Source organism: Pipra filicauda, unplaced genomic scaffold (genome assembly GCF_003945595.2).
Source record: "Pipra filicauda isolate LSUMZ 115617 unplaced genomic scaffold, ASM394559v2 scaffold2_size9829703_pilon, whole genome shotgun sequence".
In the NCBI taxonomy this organism is placed as follows: domain Eukaryota; kingdom Metazoa; phylum Chordata; class Aves; order Passeriformes; family Pipridae; genus Pipra; species Pipra filicauda.
In genome coordinates, this window is record NW_024104421.1 from 4,930,414 (window position 1) to 4,958,129 (window position 27,716).

At 41.1% G+C, this 27,716-nt stretch overlaps 2 protein-coding genes across 3 annotated transcripts; one reads left to right on the forward strand and one right to left on the reverse strand.

Annotated features, from left to right (window-relative positions):
- The first annotated feature begins 376 nt into the window (after positions 1–376).
- On the forward strand, positions 377–12,869 carry ETFBKMT (electron transfer flavoprotein subunit beta lysine methyltransferase). Of its 2 annotated transcripts, none has more exons than XM_039383160.1 (4): positions 377–505; positions 2,735–3,170; positions 6,035–6,165; positions 6,889–12,869. In XM_039383160.1, the coding sequence occupies exons 2-4, from the start codon at positions 2,863–2,865 to the stop codon at positions 7,251–7,253; spliced, it is 804 nt and encodes a 267-aa protein (XP_039239094.1). In that variant the 5' UTR covers positions 377–505; positions 2,735–2,862; the 3' UTR covers positions 7,254–12,869. The 2 variants fall into 2 exon arrangements, with proteins under 2 accessions (XP_039239094.1, XP_027582310.1); XM_027726509.2 differs by lacking the exon at positions 377–505 and adding an exon at positions 560–722.
- Positions 8,470–27,716, reverse strand: AMN1 (antagonist of mitotic exit network 1 homolog). The gene is made up of 7 exons (XM_027726510.2): positions 27,603–27,716; positions 18,863–18,995; positions 16,103–16,247; positions 15,520–15,737; positions 14,004–14,060; positions 12,236–12,347; positions 8,470–11,624 (listed from the first exon to the last, which is right to left on the reverse strand). The coding sequence occupies exons 1-7, from the start codon at positions 27,662–27,664 to the stop codon at positions 11,551–11,553; spliced, it is 801 nt and encodes a 266-aa protein (XP_027582311.1). The 5' UTR covers positions 27,665–27,716; the 3' UTR covers positions 8,470–11,550.

Here is a 27,716-nt window from a genome sequence, read left to right on the forward strand (position 1 = left end):
AGCAAGTCAAGAGGGCATGGTCTTAAGTTGTGCCAGAGGAGGTTTAGGTTAGATATTAGAATTTCTTTACAGAGAGGGTAATCAGACATTGGAATGGGCTGCCCAGGGAAGTAGTGGATTCTCCGTCCCTGGAGCCTTTTAAGATGAGACTGGATGTGGCACTTAGCGCCATGGTCTAGCAACCGCAGCGGTAGTGGATCAAGGGTTGGACTTGATGATCTCGGAGGTCCCTTCCAACCCACCTGATTCTATGATTCTATGATTCACACTAGCGCAAGCCTTTCAGAAAGGCGTTCTAAACGAAGCAGGAGCGCAGCAAGCGCACGGCGCCGACCGGGCAGCAGAGTGGGTTCAGAGTGGGGCAGGCGCTGCAGGACGGGAAGGAGAACCACCGCCGAGCACCAGCGGAGCCCTCAAGGGCGATGCTGCCGCTTTAAGGGGGGGCGGGAGCGGGGCCTTCCCCGGCCCGGCCCCGGGGGCGGTGGCGGAGCAGCGGCGGCCGCAGGTACGTGTGGGCCGGGGCTGCCGGCGCCGGGCCCGCCCCGCCGGGGGCGGTGCGGCCCAGCACGACGGGCTCGGCGGAGGTCCCGGCCTTCCCACCGCTCCAGCCGGGAGCTGCCCGTGCCCCCCGCAGAGGGGAGCCCGGCACGGGGGGTGCGGGGGTGGCGGCGGGGCGGCCCCGGTTTGCCCCCCTCGCTGAACCGGGCGGCCTTCGGCCCCGGGTAGGTCTGGCTTACCCCCATGGGAAGGGGCTGGGGGTGTCGGTGCGGTTGGGCTTTGGAAGGCACTTGCTGCCTTGGGAAAAAAAAAAAAAAAAGAAAAAAAAAAAGCTTAAATTGCATAATAATTGGTGTTTGGTTTTGGTTTGGGATTAGTTCGTTTTTTGTTTGGTTTGTTTGTTTGTTTGTTTGTTTTGTTTGGGGCTTTTGGTTTTTTTTGTTTTTGTTTTGGTTATGGTATGTGTGTTTGTTTTTTGGTTTGTTTGTTGGGGTTTTTTTCGAAGGTGGGGTTTTTCTCGTAGGTTTTGCTCGGTTTTGTCCCCTTTTCCAAGTTCTACTCGCCCACTGATTTTATTTCCAGCAAGATGGGCAGGCCCTGCAGGAGTGTCAAACACAGCGATATCCATCCTGCTATCCATCTGGATTTTATTCCCAATAAGGTGGGCAGGCCAGGAGCATCAAATGCAGGGATGGCCATCCTGCTATCCATCCTGATTTTATTCCCAGTAAGATGGGCAGACCAGGAGTCTCAAACGCAGGGATATTCATCCTGCTATCCATCCTGATTTTATTCCCAGTAAGACAGGCAGGCCAGGAGCATCAAACACAGGGATAGCCATCGTGCTATCCATCCTGATTTTAATCCCAATAAGGCAGGCAGGCCGAGAGTGTCAAACACAGGGATAGCCATCCTGCGATCCATCCTGATTTTATTCCCAATAAGGCAGGTGGGCTGGAAGTGTCAAACGCAGGGATATCTATCCTGACACCTTCCCTCTCACTAGGAGCTTGAGCCCAGTTTGGCATTTTGAGCACAGAGCTCTTGGCAGGTGTTTCTCTACTGTCGATTAATTTCAGGAAAGTAACCATCATGGCAGGCATTGCAAAATAAACACTGCGGAGCCTCAGCCCTGATAATTTGCAGCAATTCATGGGGAAAAGCCAGCATACAGCATTAGCTGACAAGATTTATCTCTCAGCTTGATTGCAGTTAACATCATGCTTCCCTTAGGCAGAAGAGGCTTATACTGCTCTGCCTTCAAGAAGGAAGGCATTCATTAATTACATTCATTAATTACATGGACTCTGCTGAATGGAAAAATGCAGTATGTTCGAATGTGTGTGTTTATTTCTAATAAAACCACAAAGCCTTTAGCCAGTGATTTAAACAAAGACTTAATGGGAGTATCAGCCTCAACAGCTAAGTGTTAGGGGATGGAAGTTCACAGTTTAACATTTTGGCAAGCGGTCAAATTTACCAAAGCCAGTACCTAAAGCAGAGGCCAGCACACAACAAAAACACCACTAAACACATATGGACTTTTACTGAAGTCACAGACAAATAAAGAGAAACAGAAGTAATGAAATACAAAGTCTTAAGACTTCATTTTATTGGCATATTTTTTCTGTTGTCCCTTAGTCTAGCTTTTTTTTAAGGGCAACATGCACAGCTCTGGATGGTGAAGTGGTCCACGATTCTTCTCTTGTGAAAAATTGGCAGGGGTGGGCAGAATGATGGAGCTCTGCTTTCTTCTATAGCTGACAGCAACCACCTGAGACTATTGCACTGTAACACTAACTGATCCTTTAAAATACAGACTGAAATGCAACAAATTGGGAGTACTCTGATTAAGATCAGTTTTGCTATGTCCATAGGCCCTGCAATGCCAGAGCCCTCCTGCAAAATCTGAAGATTCAATGGAAGAACTTGAAATGAGAGTGGATTGTAGGGGCAGAGGGAGGGAGATGTTAAAAGGCTACATTTAATTTTTGCCTGTATCAGCTGCCCTACTAACTGGTTGTTTCTCAATGGATATGTTCATAGTACTCTCCTGAATGGGTCTCTTGAAAGCTTCTTCCTTGAATACCCCATCTTCCAGACTTAAAAGACCCTGGGCAGGGGCAAGGCACGTGTTTGTGGTCACACAGCAGCACAGTGACCTTTCCTTCCTAAAGTCCCTGGTGGTGCAAAGCCTTGAAGAAACATCACTTACGGAGCATTTTTCTCCTCTCAGGAATTGTCATCCATCGCTATGAAAAACGACATCCTGTGAGTTTGTTTCAAGCTTTCTGCCTCATCAGCCTGCTTCAGATAAGCTGTGCTCTGAGCTCTCCTGGGGAGGGTTCGTCTCCTTGGAGAAGCATGGCCTTCCATGGCTGGAAGTGGCTCCTCCTTTTGGACAGGCAGAACTTCTTTGCCAAAGCTTGGAGTAGCAGGAGGGGAGGCTGGAAGCGCTGTTGCCATTGGAGTGCTGGCAAGTCTCTGGACCCCGAGGTGAAAGCATTTTTGGAGGAGAACACGGAGGTCACCAACAGCGGGCACCTCACACCAGAGATACGGCTGCGCCTCCTCACCCCTCGCTGCAGGTTCTGGAGAGAAAAACCCGACCTGTGGCCTTACGGGGACCCATTCTGGGCAATTTACTGGCCAGGAGGCCAAGCCCTCTCCAGGTATGCAGCACAATGCACCATAATTGATAAGTCCAGTCTGCTGCAGGCCGGGATGTCAGACCTGGCTCTGTTTGTAGTGATTCCTAGCAATGTGTATTTGCCTGTTGTGAGGGCATTATCCATACCCCTCTCTGCTTATACAAGAGCACTGCAATCTCTGCTGGTTGGCAGTGACGTTCCAGCAGCTGCTATACAGAATAGCTTACATGTCTTAAGTAGAAATCTGTTGTATGCAGTGGCTGACAGTGGGGCTGAATTTGGATCCGTGGAAGGGCAGTGCAGTTGCCATCACAACCTAGTGAAATGTTAATTCTGTCACTCGTTTTTGCTCCAAACAGGAGGATTGTATTTTGTCATAACGTGTGGGGGTTTTTTGTAGGAGACAGACAGGAGTGTGGATGTGCATATGGTCTGGTGAGAAAAGTACGTTTGTGCTGCTGCACTTGGAGTGCTGGTTAGCCTGAATCACTCTCCTCAACTAGGATTTCAGCAGCCTTATTGTCAAGCCTTACTGTGGGTGTCTTTTAGTCACATCAGAAGCCACATTTTGGTTTTGGCTACTGACTGTCAAAATGTCTTTAATGTTCCTGATTCTCAGGAATTAGTTGGAGTTCTTTTATTCTGTAAAATCAAATCTCTCACTTTGAACAGCAGAAAAAATTCTTAATTTTTACAGCAAAGAACAAGCTGTCAGACAATCCCCACAGAGATGAAAGGGAAGGATCTGAATTGAGGCTCTACTGTTTATCTGCGACAAAGCATAAATAAGAAGGTGTTTTTGTCCAGGGAAAAGATGAGTCTTACTGTTAAATTGTGAGTTGCTTAGCCACGTAGATTAACTACAGCGCTCCTGAACACTGGGTAAATAAATTAGATAAATTAATCTCTGTATTTTGTTATCATATGATACATATGCCCATATATTTGGGTAGCAGTAATTATCTGGCAGTTCACTACTTTACTGTCTTACTGTTTAAGCATTTGTTTGATGTATAAGGAATGTCAGAGATTAGCTGCATAATCTGGAAGGTAAAAAGGGAGCATGACAACATACGGCTGCTTCTATAACTGCGCTCCTTTCACAGTTGGCATTTCCACAACATCAGGAGTCTCCTATTTCAAGCTACTCCTCTTGGTGTAACCTAAGATACCTCGTTAGCCCAGCAGGGCAGACAGCAGTCTCCAACAGCAGCTTGATGCACTGTGTGCGTGCCAGGGGATACAGCCGGGTCCAGCTGTCCTCAGTCGCTACAGTCATCAGCAGTAACTCAAGAACCACTCAGATGGAAACAAGGCATTTGCAGCATTAGGCAAGATCATGGTCTACACAAATTACTAGTGGAAAGTCGTGGCAAATCCAAGCAGAGCCACTAAATAGGAGAAACAGAGCACTTCTGTGGAGACCTCACCCCAGTCTTCCACCCTTGGTTGGTAAACCAAGCCCTGTTGGTAAACTAGGGGCTGTCCTCAGTGACAGGACCCGAGGGAATGGCCTGAAATTGCGTCAGAGGAGGTTTAGGTTGGATATTAGAGATTCATCATCCAGAAGGTGGTTGGGTTCTCCAGGGAAGTGGTCACAGCACCAAGCCTGACAGCGTTCAAGAAAGTGTGGACAATATTCTCGGGCACATGATGTGGCTCTTGGGGATGATCCTGTGCAGGGCTAAGAGTTGGACTCAATGATCCCTGTGAGTCCCTTCCAACTCAGCATATTCTGTGATTCTGTGAACGATGTCCTCAGTGGAATATTGCCAAATAGCTGAGCTGCTGAGCCTCTACACAAGTGTCCCGCATTCAACACTCTTATTGGGCCTCTTTGTGCCATTCCTGCTGGTACTACCAGGCCCAGACATTTCCATTCATCCATTCCCTATTTACACCAGTCTTAACATTTCCATTACAGTTCTCTGCATTGAAATACCCCTGCAAAAGCTGTGCTTACCAGTAGCCCTGTGTGAAGACTCAGCCTTTGCTCTCCCTGCCAGAATATAACACAAATGTAGTATCCTTTCCAGTTTCTACTTCAACAGAAGTTATGGAAATTGGTAGTAAATTTATGGTAGCTTTGCAGTAATTCATTTCACCCAGGGCTCTTTTCTCTGACACTGAGGGCCTTCCCCTTCACAGCCAATTGAATGTCAAGGCAGTTGTTAAAGTTCTGAATCCTCTGTAATGGCCGTAATATGATTCACAGTGTTTAACAATAACTGCTGCTTGCCTTCTGTCAGTTCCCCACTTCCAGCCTAGAGGTTTTAGAGGATTCCTTTTGGCATGTGTCAGCAATTAGATGAAGATACTCCTTCTGCTCACCACAGCTCTATTCTTTTTCTCGGTGCGACTCAGGAACAACATTAAGCAGTTTTGAAGTATTTGCATCTGTGTCTTTGTGGCTCAAGAAAAGAAAGAGGAGAAATTCCTCTTCTTCCAAGCAGTTGCATAAGCAGCACTTCAGGGCGATGGGCAGGCAAAATATTCACTGTGAATACATCATGTTTGTTCAGGCAGATTGTTTTTAATTTCTACAGATCCTTACTTTCCTATTTCTGATATATTCTGATTCATTGTAGTCACCTTGCAGTTTGTGTCTAGAAGCTCATCTGTCAGAAAAGGAGCTGATTGAAATAAAATGCTGCTTACTTAGCTGGATTTCTTTTCATTTGGAGGGTGGGGAACAAGTAAGGAAGAAAGATTTTCTTGATTTTCATATCAGCAGAGACAAATAAAGAGCTACGTACCAGCTGCACATGTGGGATAGTGTTATTAAGGTATCACACTTCATTACATGTATAAGAACTCTTAGTGTAACACAAACTTGAGACATTTGCATCATCTTGTCCACTGCTTTAACAGCTTTTCTTTTTCAGGTACATTTTAGATAATCCCCGCGTCGTTAAGGGACGATCAGTTTTGGATCTTGGAAGTGGATGTGGAGCAACAGCAATAGCTGCTGTGATGAGTGGGGCATCCCAAGTCCTCGCTAATGACATCGACCCTAGTAAGGGCTTTTTTCTTTTCATCTCTGTGTAAAGATACTTATTCATTTTTAAAGCACCTTTAACAAGGACTTTTCTTTACTCCATTTGGGAGAAATTCAAGCTCCAAACAGAGTTCTAAGAATGCTAAAAAGCGGAATGGATTTTGCCAGTATTAGAAGCTGGGTTGTACCAGCCTCTCTTGGACCAGTATATCTCTATAACACCTAAGAATGAACAAACAGCTAAGTTTCTGTCAAGTGTTGCCTATACACCATCATGGCTGCTTTGGAAGAGAACTCCAAGTGCAAACAGCAAGTTGGCTTCTCTATAGGACTGTAGCATTTTCCTGTACTTTGATGTTAGGACCTAGATTTTGCCTTTTCCCTCCAGACTTTTCCATAATTCACTTATGAATTCAGTTTATTCATAATGTACTTACTCATTGTTTAGGGAAGAAGTATATCCATAGATTAAGGCAGTAAGATATCCTAATTCAGTTCCATGATTGTTTTCCACTGGTATCCATTCCAGGAATAGTTCTTCCCTGTGTCATGGTGTAATGGGAATAAAATTTCATCACTCTATGCCAGATTTTAACCCATCACGAAAACTGTGGAAGTCCCTAGATAGGATAAACAAAAATATTTAAGAGATGAAATTGAAACCTGTCAAGGAAATTTGTAAGGGGGCTGAGTGGCAGAATCCTAAAATGTAACTTTCATTTTGCTTTGACTTTTCTTCAGTTGCAGGAGTGGCAATGATCCTGAACTGTGAACTGAACCACCTGAATCCCTTCCCCATCACCATTAAGAACATCATTAATTCAGAGGCTGGCAACTGGGACCTCATTGTTTTAGGAGATATGTTTTATGATGAACAACTTGCTGATGGTCTGCATCAGTGGCTGAGGAAGTGCATCAGGATACAGCAAACTGAAGTGCTGATTGGTGACCCTGGCAGGCATCAGTTTTTAAGCCACAGCATTCACAGTCATTTGCACAAAGTTATAGAATATTCACTTCCCGAGTACACTAGACAAGAAAACCATGGATTAACATCAAGTATCGTCTGGAGTTATCAGCCCTCAAATGGCTCAGAAGACTGTTGAAGTTGGCTTTGTAAGGAATTTTGTCTTGCTTGGTTAGCTTTGTAGTGAGTATGTAAAAAGAAAATGGGAATGAAACACAGTACATTATTTGTTAATGTAAAGCAGATTCCTGTACCTTCACTGAACTGATTTGTCATACTCACTGAGGCTTTTGCTCCATTTGAGGTAAAAGCTACATGCAAACTGTATCCAGAGGGCCTGCACTGAAGTGCAGACCCACAGATGAATCACACATAAGAGTTTGCATGCTTGATGTTTTTCATGTATATTTGTGTCTTGCTCTCTAACAGTACTGTGAAATGTTTTGGATGTCCAGTACACTGCTGTGGGGAGAGGGCCATGGCTGACAGACTACTGCACTGCTTTCACAGACTTTTGCAGCTTATTTATAGAGAAATTGTCAGTGTCCTTCATAAAATTCTAAATCATAAGAGATTAATAGTTCTTAATATGCTCAACTTAAAGTGCCTTGCTCCTTTTCTGGATCTCTCTTCTGAATGTCAGAGTAACTAATTTGAATCTCCCTTTTTTCCTCTATAATAAAAGCTTACTCTTCCTTCAAACTGCCTGAGTGATTATGTAGGAGTTGCACACAAACCTAAAATAGCTTCTTGACTGGTAGCCAGTGTAGAAGTTTTTAGTAAGTGGAAAGTACCTAAACAGTACTAGCTATGGGGTAACTTGATCATCTAGAGAGTAGGGTGAAATTACCTACATATCTGAACTTTGCAAGGGTAAACCAGGCAAACTATCACCTTGGGAAGCTGCTGAGGGATGGAGAAATCTTTCCTTGTGTGACAAACAGAATATAACTAAATAAAAACAGGGAATAAAAGTCTGATATAATTATTTTGCTCTTCTCTTGAGGAGATGCTGGACAACAAGCTCTAGAATTATTCTCAGTTACATCTGCCAAGAAAGAACTGTCTGCAGGGTCAAAAAAACATTGTTCCACAGGTAAGAGGCTGTAACTGCAGCCATTTGAAGAAACCACCACTGTTTTCAAAGCAGTCTTGCAAGAACTGTCCCCTTTAGCAGTCAATTACTGAATAACCATTGATGGGGAACTAATACCTGCACAACCAACAGAATGCACTTACAACTATTCAAATACCAGGTTATGTGGTAGAAGCTTATAAGTGTGAACAAGTATGTGGTAATCACTCAGAAAACCATGGTATTTATGAAGCAGGAGGCTTAAGAGCACAGTCAGATGTACATGTTATGTAATTTAACAAGTTTCCAGAACTACCCAAACAGATGTCTTACAAACTTTAATCACCTGAACAATATGTGAATATTCTGCAGTGCTCACCCAACATTTTGCAACAGTAACAATATCCAAACAATACAGAAATAGGAAGTGGTAAGCACATACATGATGTTCTTCTCCCACTTCACCCAGTGCTTGCCAACATTTGTTGAAAATTACTGTGATTTAACCTGAATCAAAAAATACTCCAGTAGAGTTATGCAAGTAAGAAACATGTAAAAGTTCTACTGGGGAAGGATTTAAAGTGACTTACATTAAACTTTCAAACCTAAAAATGTGGTGTTAACTCGTTGCCCTGTTGTACAGATTTTTTAAGCACTAAGTTAGACATTTAGAAGAGGCTGTAGGGGAAAATGGTAAATCTACACGCCCATTTAAGGACACACTATAGGCTGCATTTGCCTTCGACATAACAACATGACAAATCCAAGGTTACATTAGCAAGGGGGGAAAGGACAACTTTGCCAGTGAGGTTAGCAGTAGTATTGTCCCACAGGCAATTTTTTTTAAGTGTCCTGTGCTATTACAGAGTTTGGTGGTCTTCCACCTCTCGCTACTGTACATAAGCTTAATTTGTAACTTTCTTTCTGGATGTAGCACTTGGGAGTCTGGTGGCCACCACTTTGTAACATAACATGAATTGTTACGTGCCAGCAACAGAGTGAGGGAACTGGACTTGTTCAGCTTGGAAAAGACAGGGCTTCAAGGAAGGTCTGAGCAGCCTGACCACACCTATGAGGAGGCCATCAGGATGACAGCCAGGCTCTACCAGCGAGAGGAAGGGTGTTGACACAAAATAGGGTCAAACAGGACAGAAGGAAAAAAATTTCAGCATTAATACAGTCAAGCAGTGGAACAAGTTGCCTCAAAGGGTTGTGAAGGCTCTGTACCTTCAGTTTTTCAAGACTTGGCTGGATAAAGCGTGGACTAAGCTGGTTTGAGCTTTGAGCTGGCCCTACTTTGGGCAGGAAGTTATACTTGAAACCTCCCAAGGCTCCTCCCTTCTTCAGTTAACTTTCAATTCCACTTAGTCTTTTTGTGGCAACCTTCCTGAAACCAGGAATGCTTTACCCATTGGACACAATTACTGAGCCTCTCATTGCTGCTGCCTAATCAGCTAGATGGATCAATATCAAAAATAGTGCAAAACAAATTTACTGCCAACTCACGTCCAAGAGTTCAAAGGAATGATGGGCCCTGATTGATACCAGGGACTACACAGGGTATAAAAATAAACTTAGCCAAAAAAAAGGAATAAAACTTGGTAGATTAGGTTATTAATCTATCCAATGCAAGGATCTGCTGCAGTTACAGCTTTCAGATGCTTGTGGATAATGTAGCGAAATCAACTCCTGTTTGCAAGAATGGTTTGTGCTGGTGCAGCTGTACCTAGAGGGATCACAGTAACACACTCATCACTGGGCTGAGCCATGGTACTCCATGCAACAAGAGTAAGGGATTTAGGCACTGGAGTTGGAAAATTATGCTTTTAGTTACACTTGAACAACTTTTCTAAATAGATTTGCTCTTTCATGAACCATATAATCACAAGAACGAGATCCTTGTCAGACATCATAATATCCTTTAATATTGGCTGCAACATGTATCTTCCATGCAATTTGCTTGAACTTTGAATAGATTAGTAGAAGACTGGTTTATTTCTGCAACACTTAAAATAAGTGTGGCTATGACAGGTGTTAAATTGTAAAGTAAACATATTCATTATAGTTGCCTAAACTCATAAGTTTCCAAATGTCCTCAGGATTCATCTAAGACCACCCTAGCTAAACCCTTCTACTTCCACATAGAGTATCAACCTAGTGTGCTCCATGCCCTGTACAATGCTAAAATTGCTAGCATTTAAGAAGTTTAATGCAGAAATCACAGAATTCTCATGAGAGATTATGCTGGTTCAAGAAAGCCAATGAACATGACTTGTAACTGTGATGAGACCACTGCTCCATCATGTAATCAACTCATTCTACAATTCAAAAATTTTTTCTTTAATATGACTATAATTAAACAATACATTTATTGTTATTTTCAGCTTCTGGGGGACCCTGGATATATAATAAACTGCATACAGCAGAACACATACTCTACTGAACTCTACCATCCTGAGATTTATATACTCAAACGCAAAATTTGGTCCTATTTCACTCACAGCTATGCTTATGAGTACCAATGTTTTGTTCCCTAAAAGGATTTTCATGTAGAAACGTAGGCAAAAGCCAGAGCAAATTAAGTATTTGCCCATATACAAAACTCTTTTACAGGTCATAGCTACTACTCTGAAATTTGTAAAGTCACCATAACAATTCCAAAGCAAGTTTATGTTCACACATTTACAGACTGTAGCTTTGGATACATAAAAAGCCAGCAAGTATTTGATGGTAAGTAAAACCAGAAATCTGCAGCATCAGTAACATCAGAAGAAAGGTGCCTACATTTTTCATTCCAGATCTAGCAGAAGTACATGGTGAAAGGAGATTGTTACTACTAAAAATACATTTGTATTGCTCTTAATGCCACCTCCATTCACCTGTTCTGTCTGATGACTTTTGTCAGATTTAACTGCCAACTTTACAGACACTTCTGTGTGAGTGTCAATGATGTGTTTAGGCTTGGTACTTTTAGTTGCAAGTACCTTCCCAGCCTACAAACTCAGAGTTACTTAAAGTGGGTCTGTACATGTAGCTAAGTTGCTAAAGGATGCCAAGGAGCAGCCAAGCCTGATACTTCAAGGAGGCTGAGCTATGGCTCAGTGTAGTGTTAATTACAGTTTAACTTTCCTCTTAATGAAGTATCCTCAGCGATGCAAAGAGAGACAGAGCTCCAAGCAGAGACAATGGGGAAGCCCAGACTCACAGGCAAGGACTGGAATAGCAACAGAGACCTCCAGTGGGAACCAGGAGGGACACAATCTGGTGGTACAAAAGTCACCAGCTGGTTCTCCAAGGTGCTTGCTTGCTGAAAGGGCTCTCCCATCTGTAAACTTGACACTCATTTGTACAGGATAAATAATCAGTAAACAGTCCATGTGACTTGCTTGATTTTGTTTGATATGATGAGCTCCTCTAAAACATCTCGGGAGCGATCTGCAAAAGAACGAAGGACTTTCTTGTTATTGATTCAGAACACATACAGGTGGTGTTCAGAAATAAGCTACACAACACAGCAAAGTAATTCAATTATACACCTGCATTTATGCTTATTTTGCTGTTACAATATCACACTTCAGATACACCTGTAGTAATCCAAAACAACTTGTTTCTTTCTCCAATCACCTAACTATAAAGCATCACCAACCAACAGGACTTAAAAAACCCACGGGCTATCCTACTCCATTCCACTGTTTCTTGAATGGGTGCTGTTCCATGCTTTTGGAATAGAGTAGGGATTTAAGATGCTAACATTTTTCTGAAGTCTTTGGATCTTCATCAGCATGCTGAAGGCAGAAAAAGGGACATTAAAAAAAAAAAATAAATCTAATTTTCAAAACAACAACAAAAAAATCCCTCTCTGAAGGTTGCATATTTCAAAGCAAAACTCTCATCCTGCTTTGAAAAATCTCAGCGCATGATTATTTTATCTACTAAGTTATTATTTGTTTGGGATTATTTACAATGTATAGCGTGCTCTTCCAGAGAGCAAGAAGGTACTATCAGCAAGAAATTACTCTTCTCACTCCCTGCATGATTTGACCTACCTGTTATCAGTGGGCATCCATGGAACAGAAAAATGTGTATCTTCGGACAACAATTAAGGACGGCTTCCACGGCGACATCGGTCAGGTTCACACAGCGCTCCATGTGGATCTCCTGGTATGAAAATAGTAGCAACAAAAGCCTGTCACAGCACCCATAGTTTTAGAGGCAGACCTTTCCTTTGCCCAAGCAGTTTGAGAGATCCCCACTCACACTCCTCTGTGCACTGCCCCTGTATGTGGTCTTACACGGACCGGGAAAATACCCTCAGGAAAAACAAAACAGCTTTTCTATGAAGAGTCAAAACTGAAAACTTATATCGGAGTTTTCCCAATATGCACATATCATTCAAGACAACTGAGAAAACTCTTCAATGACATTCCATGGTGTTTGAGTCCCATCACTTTTCCTATGACACACGCTCTCCTAGCAGTTTGTTGTCCAGGACCCAAACTGAATTCTGGTGTTTTCCAAAACAGGCAGGACTCATGAGTCTCTGGTGAAGTTTCTAATATCTATCTACATGGTTCCTAAAAGAAGTCTAAAAGCTTCTTCAAGACTAGACTAAAACCTTTCTCTGGAGTTGTATAACTATTACCTCTTGTTTGTGCTAGAAAAAGAAAATCACAATAAATTTACAGATTATTACCAACCTTTTTTCCTCCTCTGAATTGCTTTATATATCACTAAATATAACATAAAAGAAGAAATGCAGAAAAGAAACTATCAATATGCAAATCTTGGTAAAACGTACTTTGGGAATTCAGGGGTAAAAATAAAAAAAATAAATTGGAAAAAAGACTTTCCAATAAAAAACTCTAAGGATCTTTAAAAAGCAGAGAAATGAAAGAGACCTTTTGTAATAAATGCAACTTTGTACAGAATGATGACACATAAAACAAGATCTGTACTTAGAGAAGCAATATACACAAGAGCTGATCTATGTATAATTTTCAGTTTGTTTTATTAAGTGAAATGTGGAATCTGCCTATGAATGAAGTAAAAGTATTTATAAATCTACCTGCTTGTTACAGTTTGAGAATTTTAAGACTATTCTTTTTTCACTGTCTACCTGACATTACACCACTGACTATATCTGCACTTTGATGATATGAAACAGAGGTTATGAAGACTGTGACACAGACAAGGAAAACAGTTACACAGAAGAAGAGATTGCAGCAAATAATTTCATGTTCTCTACTAGATTTCTTCTTCTTACTGCTAGTAAAGAAGAAACTGTTTTAGAAGTTTATGCTGAGAGAACACAACTTTTTAAATTGTCATCCCACACAAAACTGTTAAATTTTGCCTTATTAAAACTGCAGAGACTGTGAGAGTTACATTTACCCATGCAGAGGTGCTAATTGATTTCTTCAACTCGTGAAGTTTTCCACATTACAAATTCTGCCTCTGTGTTCAACAGAATCAAGAAATAACTCCAAAGAAATCAAGAGTAAAAGTTAAGCATTCATTTGCATTTATTATATAGATCTCTCCAATGCTGTCAGTTAAAATAAGCTTGTTATAGTCAACTGAAGGAAACATTTTGAAAAGACTGAGGTTATCAAAAAACACTGGCCTGGGGCACTGCTACAGAGATACAGAAAATATACAGTTCACAATCAAGATCAAGGCAAGCGTATACATAAACAAAAGCAAAAAAAGTCTGTCAGTAAAAACCATCCCTGAGAAGTAATGCTGATAACAATAATTTTAAAATGCAGGTATTTGTTTTTGTTCATCCACTTGTTACTAGGTTAAGTAAATTACCTTTAAATTCTTCGAACATGTTCCACTCACCAGTGCTACAACGCCATCATCTGTTACCTGGAAAAAACCACAGTGGATTAAAGCTCAATTTTTTCCAACACAGCTATTTGGGTGGGAAAATTATATTAATTTATTCCCTCCCTGCAATCAATGAATACACTTAACATTAGAGTATTTTCTTCCCAACTAAGCTTGTAGAGAAGATTATCCAAGGGTTGGTTTGTTTGTTTGGTTTTCATTCTCTTAAACACTGTTTCATTTTCCTGCCATGTGATCCTGCCTGGCTTTCTACAGGGATGTTTCAAACTGTGTAACTGCTACTTCTGCAGCTTCTCTGTCTCATTTAACAGCGGGTACACTATTATGGTCAGAGCACAGCCCTTTTCCTTTATAAGGTTAAAAGCATTTCTGCTCTACCTAGACCAATTTTTCTCCTGTTTTCAGGACTGCAGACGCTCTCAAAGGAATTGAAGGAAGTTTCTTGGGTTGGGAAAAAAAAGGTAATCACTGCAGAAAGGTAAAAAAAATGTGGAAACAATTAGTTACTCAAGCAGCTTTCATCTCATTTCGAACATATACAGGGAAACTTAGCTATTCCTACAAAGGGAGAGAGAGGTAAGGAAATAAAGAAGTAATTAAGTTTGAAGAAGTAGGAGTTAAATGATAATGATAAAAACTACCAAATGAAATATTAAAATTCCTTTGATATCCTACTTCTAGAAAAATTGAAAGAAGAAGATCATCTAAAATAAGAACCTGATCTGACAGATCTGACACTTCGTTATAAATGCTCAGTACTGGACTCACATGCAACATAATTATTCACCATCACCCTCAACTGAACTACACTTCCTGCAAAAAATCCTTTCCCTGGCTCATTATCTCACTGTATGTTACAATATTGCTTTTGCAGCTGATTTCCCTCTTCTCATGCTAAATACTGTTTTTAAATCCCCTTGCCTGCCATTTCTGACATTTCCAATGTCATTCTTTCAGTGTTGACTCCATAACATAACTCTGACAAGCCATTCAGAAAGCACAGTCACTCTTGAACTAGAACTAATCATGGAGTGTTTACTTTTACTAGGGGCTTATACTGTTTGATATCCTATATTATTATTATTCATGTCAGTTTGTCCTAACTGAAAGCAGACAATAATCAGTCCAAGATTCCACTTTCTTTAAATTAAGTATTTTGGATGACATTATAACTTGAAAATGAATGCACCAAATAAAGATACCGAAAAAAAAGCCCCAACCGTCCAATATCAAGTAGAGTCTAACAAAACTTTATCTTTGGTTCACAATACGTGCTGTAATACCAAAATATATATTTTTCTGGTTACCAAGATGCAAAATATACCTTTCCTTTTCCTTGAGAGGAGGAAATTGGAAGTAAACTGTGGTCCTAAATCTTGTGAAGAATAGAGCTAAAAAGATCCCCTTTCAATTTTATCATGACAATCCTAAAAAATAAACAAACAACAGTCAATTGGCCAATTGCCACCACAGTTACCTGAGTAGATGAAAAGTCCACACTGTGAAGAAACTTGCAGTTTTCTCCTAGTGCCTTCAGAGATGCATCCATGATGCCTGAACAGCTACCCAAGTTCACTATTTGTAGGAATTGGCAGTTGAGTGCAAGAGCAAGAATTCCACTGTCAGTTATATCACAGCACCTTTTAAAAGATGCTTCTTGCAGGTAAGGGCAGGATAAGGCCAGTGCTATGACACCTGCCAAAGTAAACAGAGCAATGGAAAGAGGTACTCCTTTTTTAACATCACCACCATGCTGAGTCCAAAGGCTCTGGGACAAGTTTTGAGGAAGGAATAATTAAGATAAAGTGGAAAATATGATCCACATAGCATAGTTAAACCAGAAACTTAGCATGAGAGTAACCTGATAGCTCTCTCATAAGATAATCAGTGCTCTAGGCCTGTAATTTACACCGAAGAAGAGACTTTTAATTAGCATTGCTGTGGCATTGGGGATTTTCTAAAGCAATATTTACCCTGGATATTTTTTGCAATTCACTCCAATCTAACAAGAAAAACAAACCAGAAATAAGATCCCAGTTATCTGTGCGCAGATAACATACCTTCTGAAGTGATTCCAAATCTGTTTTCCTTGCAAGAATTCAAGTTGATTTTTTTCAGCTGCTTGCAGTTATAAAGCTGCAGTAACGCATTATCTGAAATATCACAGTCTCGGAGGTCTAGAGACTCGACAGCAGGGTGCAGTACCTGTAATGAAAACCTACCACTGCAGTCACACTCTGCTATGCCATCAAACATGCGCATTTTAATCTAAAAAACTTGTAATATAAGATACCACATAGAACTTTTCACTAGAGGATGGGGTTACCAGTCCTAGGAACTGAAAGCTCTGGGGAAAATATGGTCTATTTGCTGCAACAGTTCATGTCCTACAGCATGAATGGTCAGCTTCTGTGACATACAGAGTAGGAACACATTAATATTGATACTTAAACAGTGGAAATAATATCTTGATGGTACAATTGCTACCAGCAGTGCTTCTACCAGCACAGATATGTTTACCAGGGACAATACCCTCATATTTACTAGCACAACTTTGGTGGCAGAAATCTGCAGTGCAAGAAAACACGGATTATCATCAGAACTTAAACCTCTGGAACAGATAACAGTGATATTTGAAAGATATCCCAGAGTATTTTTCTCACCTGCAGACACACTCTTTTGCTCATAAACAACCAATCTCATTATCATACCATGAGGAGGTACCAAATCCTCATTAAATAGGCTCTTTTACTCTCACAAGACCATAGGACAGAGTTTTTGTGAAATCTTCCCCAAGAGGACATTAATGAAAAGTTAGACCCAAAGCAATGGAAGTCCTCAGATTTTAGTAATGATAGCCACATACTCCCTTCAGCTTGTTATTCCCTTCCTTAACTCCCAAGGACAAAAGCATAAATTTCCACACATAAGCAAAGACAACCGCATAGCTAAGAGGCTTGTTAAAGGTCTATTCCTTCCTCAGGTTCACTATAACACAGTACCATAAAGATATTACAAGGAATACTGGTCTTCTGTTTCACAAATATAATATTTACTAACAAGGTCAAATAAACAAAAACTTCTAGCAGATTCCAACTGCAACCTTTCAGCAAAATGGATGGCAGACCTCAGACAGCTCTGACAGCTTTTCCTCCCCAAATGCTATAAGCCTTTATGTGTCTCTTTATGGCATAAAACTGCCAACATGCTCCACGAGATACTTGTGAGCAGTTTTCACAAGATAACATTCAGTTCTTATTTCACTCATATTTCTGAATTCATATCTAAGGAACTAAAGCAGACAAATACAGCTTAAAGCCAAAGTGATCATCAACATTTTTTCAAGATGCTTTCCTTGACTGTTGGCTTTCTTTCACAGTTCTGAATTGTCTAAGACACAACAAAATCCACCAAACTGCTGATTTTGAAGCCACATGAGAATTTTTATGAGGCAAAAGAACTATTAAATGCAGGGAAGTCTAAATGAGAAGCAAAGGGCAGAGTATCAAAAAAATGGAACATTATAAAGATAAAATTTTTTGTTTGTACGTTTTCCACAGTACTTCTACTTCTGCCTCCAGTCTTGGCTTCACTATCTTGGCTCTGAGAAACTGATAATAATTGTCTCTTCTGAATTACAAGTCAAAGCAGGAATGAACAGGGAGTCATTCATTCTCTACTTCACCAAAGCCAACCTTTAGCTTTCCTCAATTTTCACACCTCCCTTTGAGGCTGAGTAAGATAACAGTAGATAGATAGGAAACAGATGTGTCCCTGAATTTACAGCTGAAGGAAAGTCATTAACTGGTTTCATTTTGAAACACTGGCACACATCAGTAAGCAGAAAGGACGAGAGAATTTGAACTATCAATTCCTAGCCTTAGCATCATCATATTTCAAAGAATCAAAATTTAAATAAATTATATGCGGATCATGTGCTTAACGTCAATAGAACCTAACAGAATTCTAACAAGTTCCTGAAATCCTTTCATTACTAAATTATGCATAAGCTTCTTGAAACATACTGCATTCAGGAACAGAGACTGGTGTGCAATACAGGTTACTTTCCCATACTGAGCAGGGATACTATATGTCACCTTGTTACAGAGCAATTCAAATTTAGTAGTAGAATGGCTAAGGCTTAGTAGGAGAGTAGGCCTAGAAAGCAACACTCCAAAGTAGTAAGTTAGCAGCCTTGTTTGTGAGCATGGAATGTGCTGAAGAAGTGGAAACAATAATCAAAGGATTTAGTCAAGCATGTATATAATGATTTGTTACCTAGGATGTGGTAAGGGTCTGTTACACAGTTTCTAGGGGTAAGACAAATTAAGCAGATTTATGATTAGAGTAGATGATTATCAATTGTTATCAGTATGAAATATGAGCTTGTTTGTAACTAAATGTAACTGTTTTGCTGTGGAAACTGTACGTAAACTTGTTTGTGTAAAAGTATAAAAGCTGAATTGAGAATGAGGGTCTTCGGAATCCTGACTTGGGACGCTAGTCCTCAGGTTCCCGGGCCCCGAATAAAGCACCGCATAAACCGGCACTCTGTTGGTTTGTGTCTTTGTTACGGGCAACAACCTGATTACACAAAAGTCAATTATCACTGAAGGGCGAACATTTTTAATTTACTTTTTACTAAAACATAATCTTACTACTAATACGGGACTATCAACACCATGAGGTTTAAGAAATAAAACTATAAGGACATGGACAGAGTAAGAAGGCTTTCGATTTACCTCATGTAAACAGTTTTAGTCCAGCTCATTCTCGTCTATTAACTATCACAGACAGTATAGTTTTTAATAGGTTCTTACCTCACTGATATTTGAATCAGTTATTTGCCCTTGCCTACTCATTAATTTAATCAGTTTATCCTTTATGTTGGGTGGCAGTGACTTAATATCTGCAGCATATCTGGAAAGGTTCTTTGTCAAACACTGAAGGCATCTGAAATAAAAGAAAGTTACAGTAGAGTCAAAAAGAGGCACTCAGAAAAAGCAAGCCATGAAATGTCATTTTCTGCATCCAGCTGTGGTGCTGAAACAGAGCAAGGTTTTAAAGGATTAACTAGGATAGAGTTGGTACCACGCTCTGGTAGGGGTTCTGCTTATGTTGAAATAGAGATAGCTTGTTCTGCTCTGCTGAAGTAAGAGATAGTAGGAATGTACTTTAAGTAACTTAGCAGTCATAAATAAAGCTAAGGTGGACATCTGAAGGAGATAAGAAGGCCATGAGTCAAGAGGTTTTGCAAGCCCCAGAAAACTAGGTCTATGAACAGAAAAAGTTGAAAAGTTCAAGAGAGGAAGAAGAGTGAGCGACCCCCAAAGTGAGGCTAAAGAACAGAAACCAGAAATGACCACCCAAAAGTCTTGCCCATTATGAATATGATAATTAGATGTCAAAAATCAAATGAATACGTATGTAAAGATGTTGCAACCTCTCATGAAAACTGTATAAATTACCTGGCTTTTCACTGAGAACTTCAGAGCTAGTTTGTCCCGTGCAAGCCAGCTAGTTCCCTAATGTTGCACTAAATAAATACCTTCAGACCTTATCAGTTCCAGCTGTTCCATGCTACCACCAATTCAGCTGCTGCCCTTCAGGGTCAATCAGCTGATCCTTCTGTGAAAGTGTTCCCCAAGCACCTGCAGGCAAAGATTAGCCTCCTTCATTGCAGTCACCAGCCCCACTTACCAAACGAGTTTGCTGGTAGTAGATTCACCAGCTTTAAGAAAAGCCTTTTCAGCAGCTAAACTCCATTAAGTAAGCACTAAAATCTTTAGTTGGGACAGCTAGATCCAGGGAAGGGACACCTCTCTTTCACCTCAGATAAAAACAATGAGATATCTTCAGTGTAGTATTTTGTGCACTGTCTGGTTTGTAGTACTCTTTAAATATGAATTGTGCTGTGTAAACCTGTGCTCAACCCTTTTATCTTTGTGCTTAAAACTAGATCTGATCACAGGATGGTCACTTGAGGTAGAAAATTTCCTGTGACAGTAGGGTACAGGAAATCTGAGATCAACAGGCTCATAGTCCTAGAAAGTAGATTAGTTAAATAAAGTAACAAGTGGACACACAGAAAATTTAATATATAGGGGACAGTGACCTTACAAGGTATTACAAAAAGCATCACTAGCAATGGTTCTTCAAGAAATTAAGCTGCCCTAGGATTAGGAGGAAGGTCCTCACACAGCTTATTGAAATCCTCTCACAATCAGAAACACTGATTAGTTTAAATCAGTATAGCCAATTCCTTTTCTTTTAATAGCAGTATTTTAGGCCTCCCCACATATTTATTCATCAGAATGATTTATCAACATGAGGGAAACAACCTGATTATCACACACACCAGGACAGAGATTTTGAACTAGCAATAATGCCAACACATACTGCGTTTTCTACACATCATAAACACCCTGCCCTTTAGGCAACTTTTGTATTAGGGTCACAATTGCTTCCCTGTTCGGAGCAATCTGTTCCCTTGGCCAGATACTGAAACATGACTTACACAAAGTTTCCATAATGAGATATTGATGCAGGAGAAATTACAAAACAAATCTTGAAGACACATAGGGCTTAAGTATTCGTCCAAAAAAGGAAGGACTAAGCAGAAATAAATATTAATAGGCCTACTAGAATCACAGAATGCTGGGCGATGCTTTAAGACAGGATTTGAAATCCTACAATTTTATCTGTGTGAATGCAAGAAAAAGGGATCATTTTGCTCTGAATATGTTACGAGACTCTAGATGGAACAGAGCTTTTGGGGAAAAAACATTAAAAACTTCACTTAAGCAAAATAAAATAAAGATCACTATTATCCAGTTATACGTGGAATAGTGCCCAGCTGGAACACCTGAAATCGTGCTTTTCAGGGTCAAATATACAGAAGAATATTCACTTTTGCAATATTGAGTATCAGAGAGGGACATTAATCATGCAACCCTATCTTTTTAGGATTCCTAAAGCACTTTAATGTATCATAGAATACGTAAAATATTAATGTTCCAACCTCTGCAACTTTAAATTACAATCACAGGCTTACTGAAACACCAGAGGCAAGTCCGGGAAGAGTTTAGGAATGGCTTCTAAGCACCCTGAGCATACCGACCTTCAGAGCAATCACCACTCCAAAGTCCCTGGGCAAATGAGGAACATAAACTAGAATGAAGCTAATCAACATCCAGAGATAACCAAAAAGGTAATGTTTGTTGCTTAGGAAATGCCAAAAGTTTAAAAAGCATTACCATACAGCAAAATTGAAATGGAGGGAGCTGAAATGGGAGAGGAAGAGTAACTCTTCACTGTCTCCTCATACTTAGACACCTGAGTCCACAGAAATGATGGAATGCTTTGATTTGGGGGTTCTATTATCTATTGATCATAGCTACCTGAATTACATTCCCTAGGCCAACTTTTCTTTTTAAATCGTATCCAAAGTGTCGAAAGAAAACATTACCGTCCTACAAAACATTTTGCTTTTGTAGAATCGACATTTTCCCACTGACTCCCCCTACAAGTAAACTCAGACCAGTGATTGAAACTGCACAGTATTTCTCTCTACTGTAGTTGGCACCTAGACTGAATGGGATCTGGATACACACAGCAATAACTAAGACTGGTAAGTAAAGCCTGTAATGCAATCACCTGGCAGACAAACTTTGACCTAGTCTAACTTGATGAAAGAAGTCATGACTCCTGTTTTTCAGGGACAGGGAAAACTGACTGGTGTTTTACTCCTGCAATGGCCTGATAAAAGACCATTCCTTCTTGCAAAGCTTTTTCCCCTGCTCCACATTATCAGACTTGTTACACAGGATGTTTATAGTTCAGAGTTGTCTATCAAATGTTAAATAACACATCCATTTGTTCCAAACGTGTCTAGAGGTACAGAACAGAAAAAGGCATAGGATCTTTAACCTTAAAGCCTTATGACAGGACAAATATTTATATTTTGATGGCAGAGAAAAGCACAAAAGGAGCTAATGATGGCTTAGTTGGTAAAACACCTTGCCCTACTGAGCCAGAAGAAGGTATTGCCTAATGTTTGTTCTGCCTGTTTTGCTAGAACATTGTAGGAACACTGGTTAATGTCTTGTTCTGTCCTGCTTACCGGACCAAAGTCTCATTATAGAAAGAATGATAAGGAGCAGTATATAATAGACCACCAGGTAATAAATCAGGTTTAAACCAGATGTTTAGACATAGGAGGTTGAGAGTCAGAATTTTGCAAGCTTGAAGAATCTAGGTCACCTAACAATGAAAGTTGAAAAGTTCAGCTGATGAAGACTCTTGTATACTGTTATAAGTGATCATCGAGTAAATTTGCTGTTCAGAATGGGAAGAGTTAATAGAGTTATTAAATTATATTAAGTGCTTTGTTGTAATCACAAGTTTAAGTGTTATGCAATGCCTAACCACAAGATTAGTAAGCTGCGAACTAACAGACCACAACGCAATGATGATTTGGCATATTATCTCTTGCTGTTTTGAAAGCGTTTGTTCTGAGCATATTAATAGAGAGCAATATGGAGACAAACAAGAGGGGGTCGACCACGAGGAGTCAGGCTGACCAACCGTCATCCCGATGGAAATTTCCAGCATCACGGCCTAATAGAGACTAATGACTTTAAAACTATTGGTGGGTGCTCCTTAGCAACGGACATAGCCTGCGAAAGGAGGAGCCAACCTGGAGTCAGCCCGCGAAAGGAGGAGCCAACCTGGAGTCAGCCCGCGAAAGGAGGAGCCAACCTGGAGTCAGCCCGCGAAAGGAGGAGCCAACCTGGAGTCAGCCCGCGAAGGAGGAACCAACCTGGAGTCAGCCCGCGAAAGGAGGAACCAACCTGGAGTCAGCCCGCGAAGGAGGAACCAACCTGGAGTCAGCCCGCGAAATCACCACCAATGAACTGATGACATGGCATTGGGGGGGAGGTGGCAAAGAAGGGTATAATAAGTGCTGTTTCTGTTCCCCTTTGCGGACCACGGGAGGAACAGGGGTTTCCTCTGGTCGCCCGGCTAGCCGTTTTTGTTTGTTTGTGGCATTAATAGATCTTTGTTCCTTGCAACCTAAATTTATAGCCTCATACTTATCACATATACGACCAGGAGACCGAAGCATGAGAAGATCACCTAAAATTTGAACCAAAAGAAGATTCCTGAAAGCTCTGCCTAGACTCGGCCTGGACTCCGCCTAGCTAGTAATATGCGTGCTAGAAGGTGTAACTGTGTATCTAAAATGTATAAAGTGGCTTGTTTTGCACTTTTGGGTCAAGCCAGTTTGTGCAGTGCGAACTGCCTTGCTCCCAACATTGCAATAAACCAAATACCTTGCTGCTAAAAGGTGCAAAGTCTCTGAGCAGTTCTTCTATTCTGAGGTTTTTGGCATCAATTTCAAATACATAAAACAGAAATTAGATCCTTATGACTAATTATTCTACAAATAGCCTATCTTACCTCAAGGTGCAGCTTATATTAAGTAATGTCACACAACACAGAATAGCAGAACAGTTGTTAGGAGTGGGACATATCGGAAAAAATGAACCAGAAGAACAGATACTGAACTGGTTTTAATGGCAAATAACAAAATGGATACATCTTCCTGCATTCTTTAGGAATAGATCATTTATATTCATAGAAAGACCACAAAAGGAAGATCTGTTTTGAAGTTGCTATTCTACCTCTGTTCTCAGTTTTTTTATACCCATCTCCACATGTTCTGATGGCTTTGTAGGATATTCCTTTTCCCTGACAGATTAGTCACTAACACATTAGTCTGCAATAGCCTGACACTGTTAAACAAGAGCTATATATCAATGACACACTGAGCAATCCTAAGCAACACCTAAATACACAGTCTTGTGATGATTTACAGGTGTAGCATGCTTTCTTCACCATGTAGTAACTAATTAAAACACATTTAAATGTGATCTTTTATTTGTGTTGTTCTAAGAGTCTGATGCTTGATGGTAGAATCTCCATTCTGATCTCATGTCTGGGTATAAACAAATCATCCTAAAACACCTGCCAGGATTGAGAGATTTTTAACACCAGCCTCCCAACAGTATGACAGCTAAAGCTGTTTATCTGCTCCAGCTGCCCTCTCCACCTCTCCAGCAAGTGTTGTTGCTGCCAGGCATCCATGGTTTGTCAGGCCCTGCAACTCCTACACTGTCAGTTTTCAGCCAAGTAGAATTATGTAAACCAACTAAAAATTTGAGATAGACTGTCCTTAAAATTGCATCAGCTAGGACTGCCTGTCTAAGCGAGTGATTTCTCATCTTGAGAGCAATAACTTCATGCTATATAAGATATAGCTTGAGAAAAAAAGAACGTTTCTAAGTATTTTCAATATGATGCTCTCGTTGGAGTGTTAATTACTCTTTTGGGGCAGGGGGCAAAGGCCATCAAGTGTCAGACAAGCACCTTAATAAATGCACTTTGTTTGGAGATCTTAAAAATAATGACCTTATTAAAAGGACTACTCAACACATTAATAGATTTGGTTCTGGTTTTAGTTTCTCTTGTAAGTTCTGCTAGTTAAACAATAAGCCTAAGAGCTAGTTTAAGTAAGAAGCTTAAAGTGCAGTCTGGCATTAACAGATGGCCATCACCCGACTGGCATTAAGACAAGAAACAATACACTAAATTACATTTGTTAAGAAGTTGTGTAATTACTGGTTTTGAGTAGTGGTCTTATGGACCATTAATTATATTATAATTACATTATAATATACTGCAGCAGTATTAATGAAGTAGTGTAAAAAAGATCAGTAACCAACAAAAAATAGAAATTGCTTATGGTATCGAGCACTACAGTACAGATGAAGAGAAGTTACCAAGTTTAAGATCTAAGGTTAAGCATGTAGCATAATACATTGCCTTAAATATCATTAATGTGGTCACTACACCCCACTCTAACCAAATGTAAAGTCCAGAGGTTGCAAAGGCTATTTTTCCATACCCCACTTGACTGCTCAACCACTTTTTACTGTGTCTTTCTCATGCTGTCCCTGAAACTCGCAGTTGCAGTGTAAGCTGTTCAGCATCTGATCTGAATGCAAAAAAACCCTTGACTAAAACTGTGAGGACACAGAAACAACACTGCCAGGACAACTGGCTGAGTGCAGGAGGCAGCAGCAACCTAGAGTTACACCAAATCTGATTTAGCATAAAACCACAGCTCTGAAGTCCCTATAGACAACTGGTTTTGCAACAAAACCTTGTCTGGCATCAGAATGCCACCAAATCACAGCAAATTAAACTCATACCAATTAAAAACTTTAAAGAGGTCAAAATATTAAGGCTCTGTAATCTGAAGCATAGCACAGATTTAAACTTGGAAGGAAGCAAGATTTCCAGTGTGGAAGCACACAAAAAAACCCCACTAAAGTTAGCACAGTGTATTAAAGACATCTCAAGTAGGTCACTGTAGAAGACACTCAAGGAGGAGACCATGATTTCAAGCAGAATCTGGGCAGAGTTTAACCCAGGCCTGGCGTGCAGAGACCTGTATGTCAACATGAGCAACATTCTAAACCTAAGCACGCACCAGGGCCGCCTTTAACTCATTCCTGTGTGCAAAAATGCAATGCCTTCACAGAATCTCAGTGACTGCTGGATGAACTTGGCTCCCTGACCAACAGAGAAGCCTGTACCAGGCTCTGACACAGTATATGTAGATTACACCACCCACATTCTCTGCTTTGAGATTAGCCAGCTAATCTACATGCAACATTCCTTAACTTGACTGCAGAAATGAAGAATAGTTGTTTACTTCTAAGAAAAAAAAATCTTATCAAGGCTCCAAAGACCACAAATATGAACCTCCCCATAGGCAGGATCGGGGCAACATGCTGATCACTGTGAAGGGGTTGTCTCACACTGTGACAGCCAGGGGGCCTCAGCATCAGAAGGGACATACGAGTGCTGTCACCTTTACCAGTGCTACTATTCCTTATACAATGAACCAGTCAACAAGCCTTGAGAACCCACGCCTTTCCTACTGAGATCCCAAATGAACCGGCACCTCCTCGCTGCAAAACAGCATCCTGCCATTGGCTAGGGTGAGTCAGACTTTGAGCCTTTTGGGGGGGCTACATGTGCACCCACCATGTGACTGTTCCCTCTTCTATGATGGATGCCTATAGAGTCATGTGAATAGGCAGCAGCAGTCTTTTGTCGCACAAGGGCACACGCTTCATTTATGTGCTAAATACATATTTATGATATGACACCTACATTTTGGCCACTGGTTAAATGAACTTTTCTGGCAATTCACCCTGAAGGAGGCAGACCGTCATCATATATTGCAGTAAATTAAAACAGTTGTAACTAAAAACTTAACGTAAGCTTCAGATTAATTTTTTTCTCTTAAAGACGTTAAATGGCTAATGCAGCCATGTTTGAAAAGAGGCCTGTAAATCGACCAACTACTTAGTTCAAATTTGCAGAAAATATTCCAAACCCAATGCAGATACATGGAAATTGATGTGAGTTATGCCAAGTTTTCCTGTTACATTTAACTGTCTCTTGCCACAGAACATTAAATTCAGCTTGAATGAAAAGATTATTAAGATAAATCACATTCTTTTCAAAGAGCTGGTTGATATTTGCAGAGTACGTTACTGATCTGCAGTTTAAACAATCATTTAAATTATGTTTTCACTGTTATTCTACCTTTATAGGAAACTATAAAACATTTATTGCCTACACCCCAGCAACTATAAGCTTATCTTCAGTGCTTTTAAGAATAAAAATGTTAGACTAACTCTACTCTTTGACAGCTATTTTTCTTTTATCTGTCAAATGAAATATTTTACCCCTACGCTGTCTCTAACTCCCTCCTAAACACAAAGGAATCTGGCATAAAGAAAAACCTCAAAGCAAAACCAAACTGGTGCCAGGCAAAGCCAGGGATCCTCAGCCACCTCTCCACATCCAGATCTGTCCGGGAGCATATTGGTACCTACCTGCCAAACGTCATCACCCCCACCAAGCCCTGCCAGTCCTGTCAAACCCTGTCACTTGTCCTGTAACTCCTCCCAAATGGTCACTTCTGCCAAAACCCTGTCACCTACCCTGCCACCCCAAACCCTGTCACATCTGTCAAGCCTTGTCACTTCTCCTGTAGCTCCTGAACTCTGCCAAACCCTGTCACCTCTCCTGCAGCTCCTGCTCACCTCTGCCAAACCCTGTCACCTACCCTGCCACCCTGTCACCTCTGCCAAACCCTGTCACTTACCCTGCCACCCTGTCACCTCTGCCAAACCCTGTCACCTACCCTGCCACACCGCCAAACCCTGTCACCTACCCTGCCACCCTGTCACCTCTGCTAAACCCTGTCACCTCTCCTGCAGCTCCTGCTCACCTCTGACAAACCCTGTCACCTCTGACAAACCCTGTCACCTCTCCTGCAGCTCCTGAACTCTGCCAAACCCTGTCACCCGCTCTACCGCCGCCAAAGGCCTGTCAAACGCTGTCCCCTCCCTGTGCCTCAGTCCCAGCCCTCCTCCCGAGGTGGGCGCGGCGGGAGGGTGTCGGGGCGGCACTCACAGGTCCAGGAGGAGCCGGACTTCCTCGCCGGCGCCGTCCCAGCCGCCGCTGAGGCGGCTCATGGCCGGGACCGGGGAATGCTGCCGGGACCGGGGAATGCGGCCGGGACCGGGG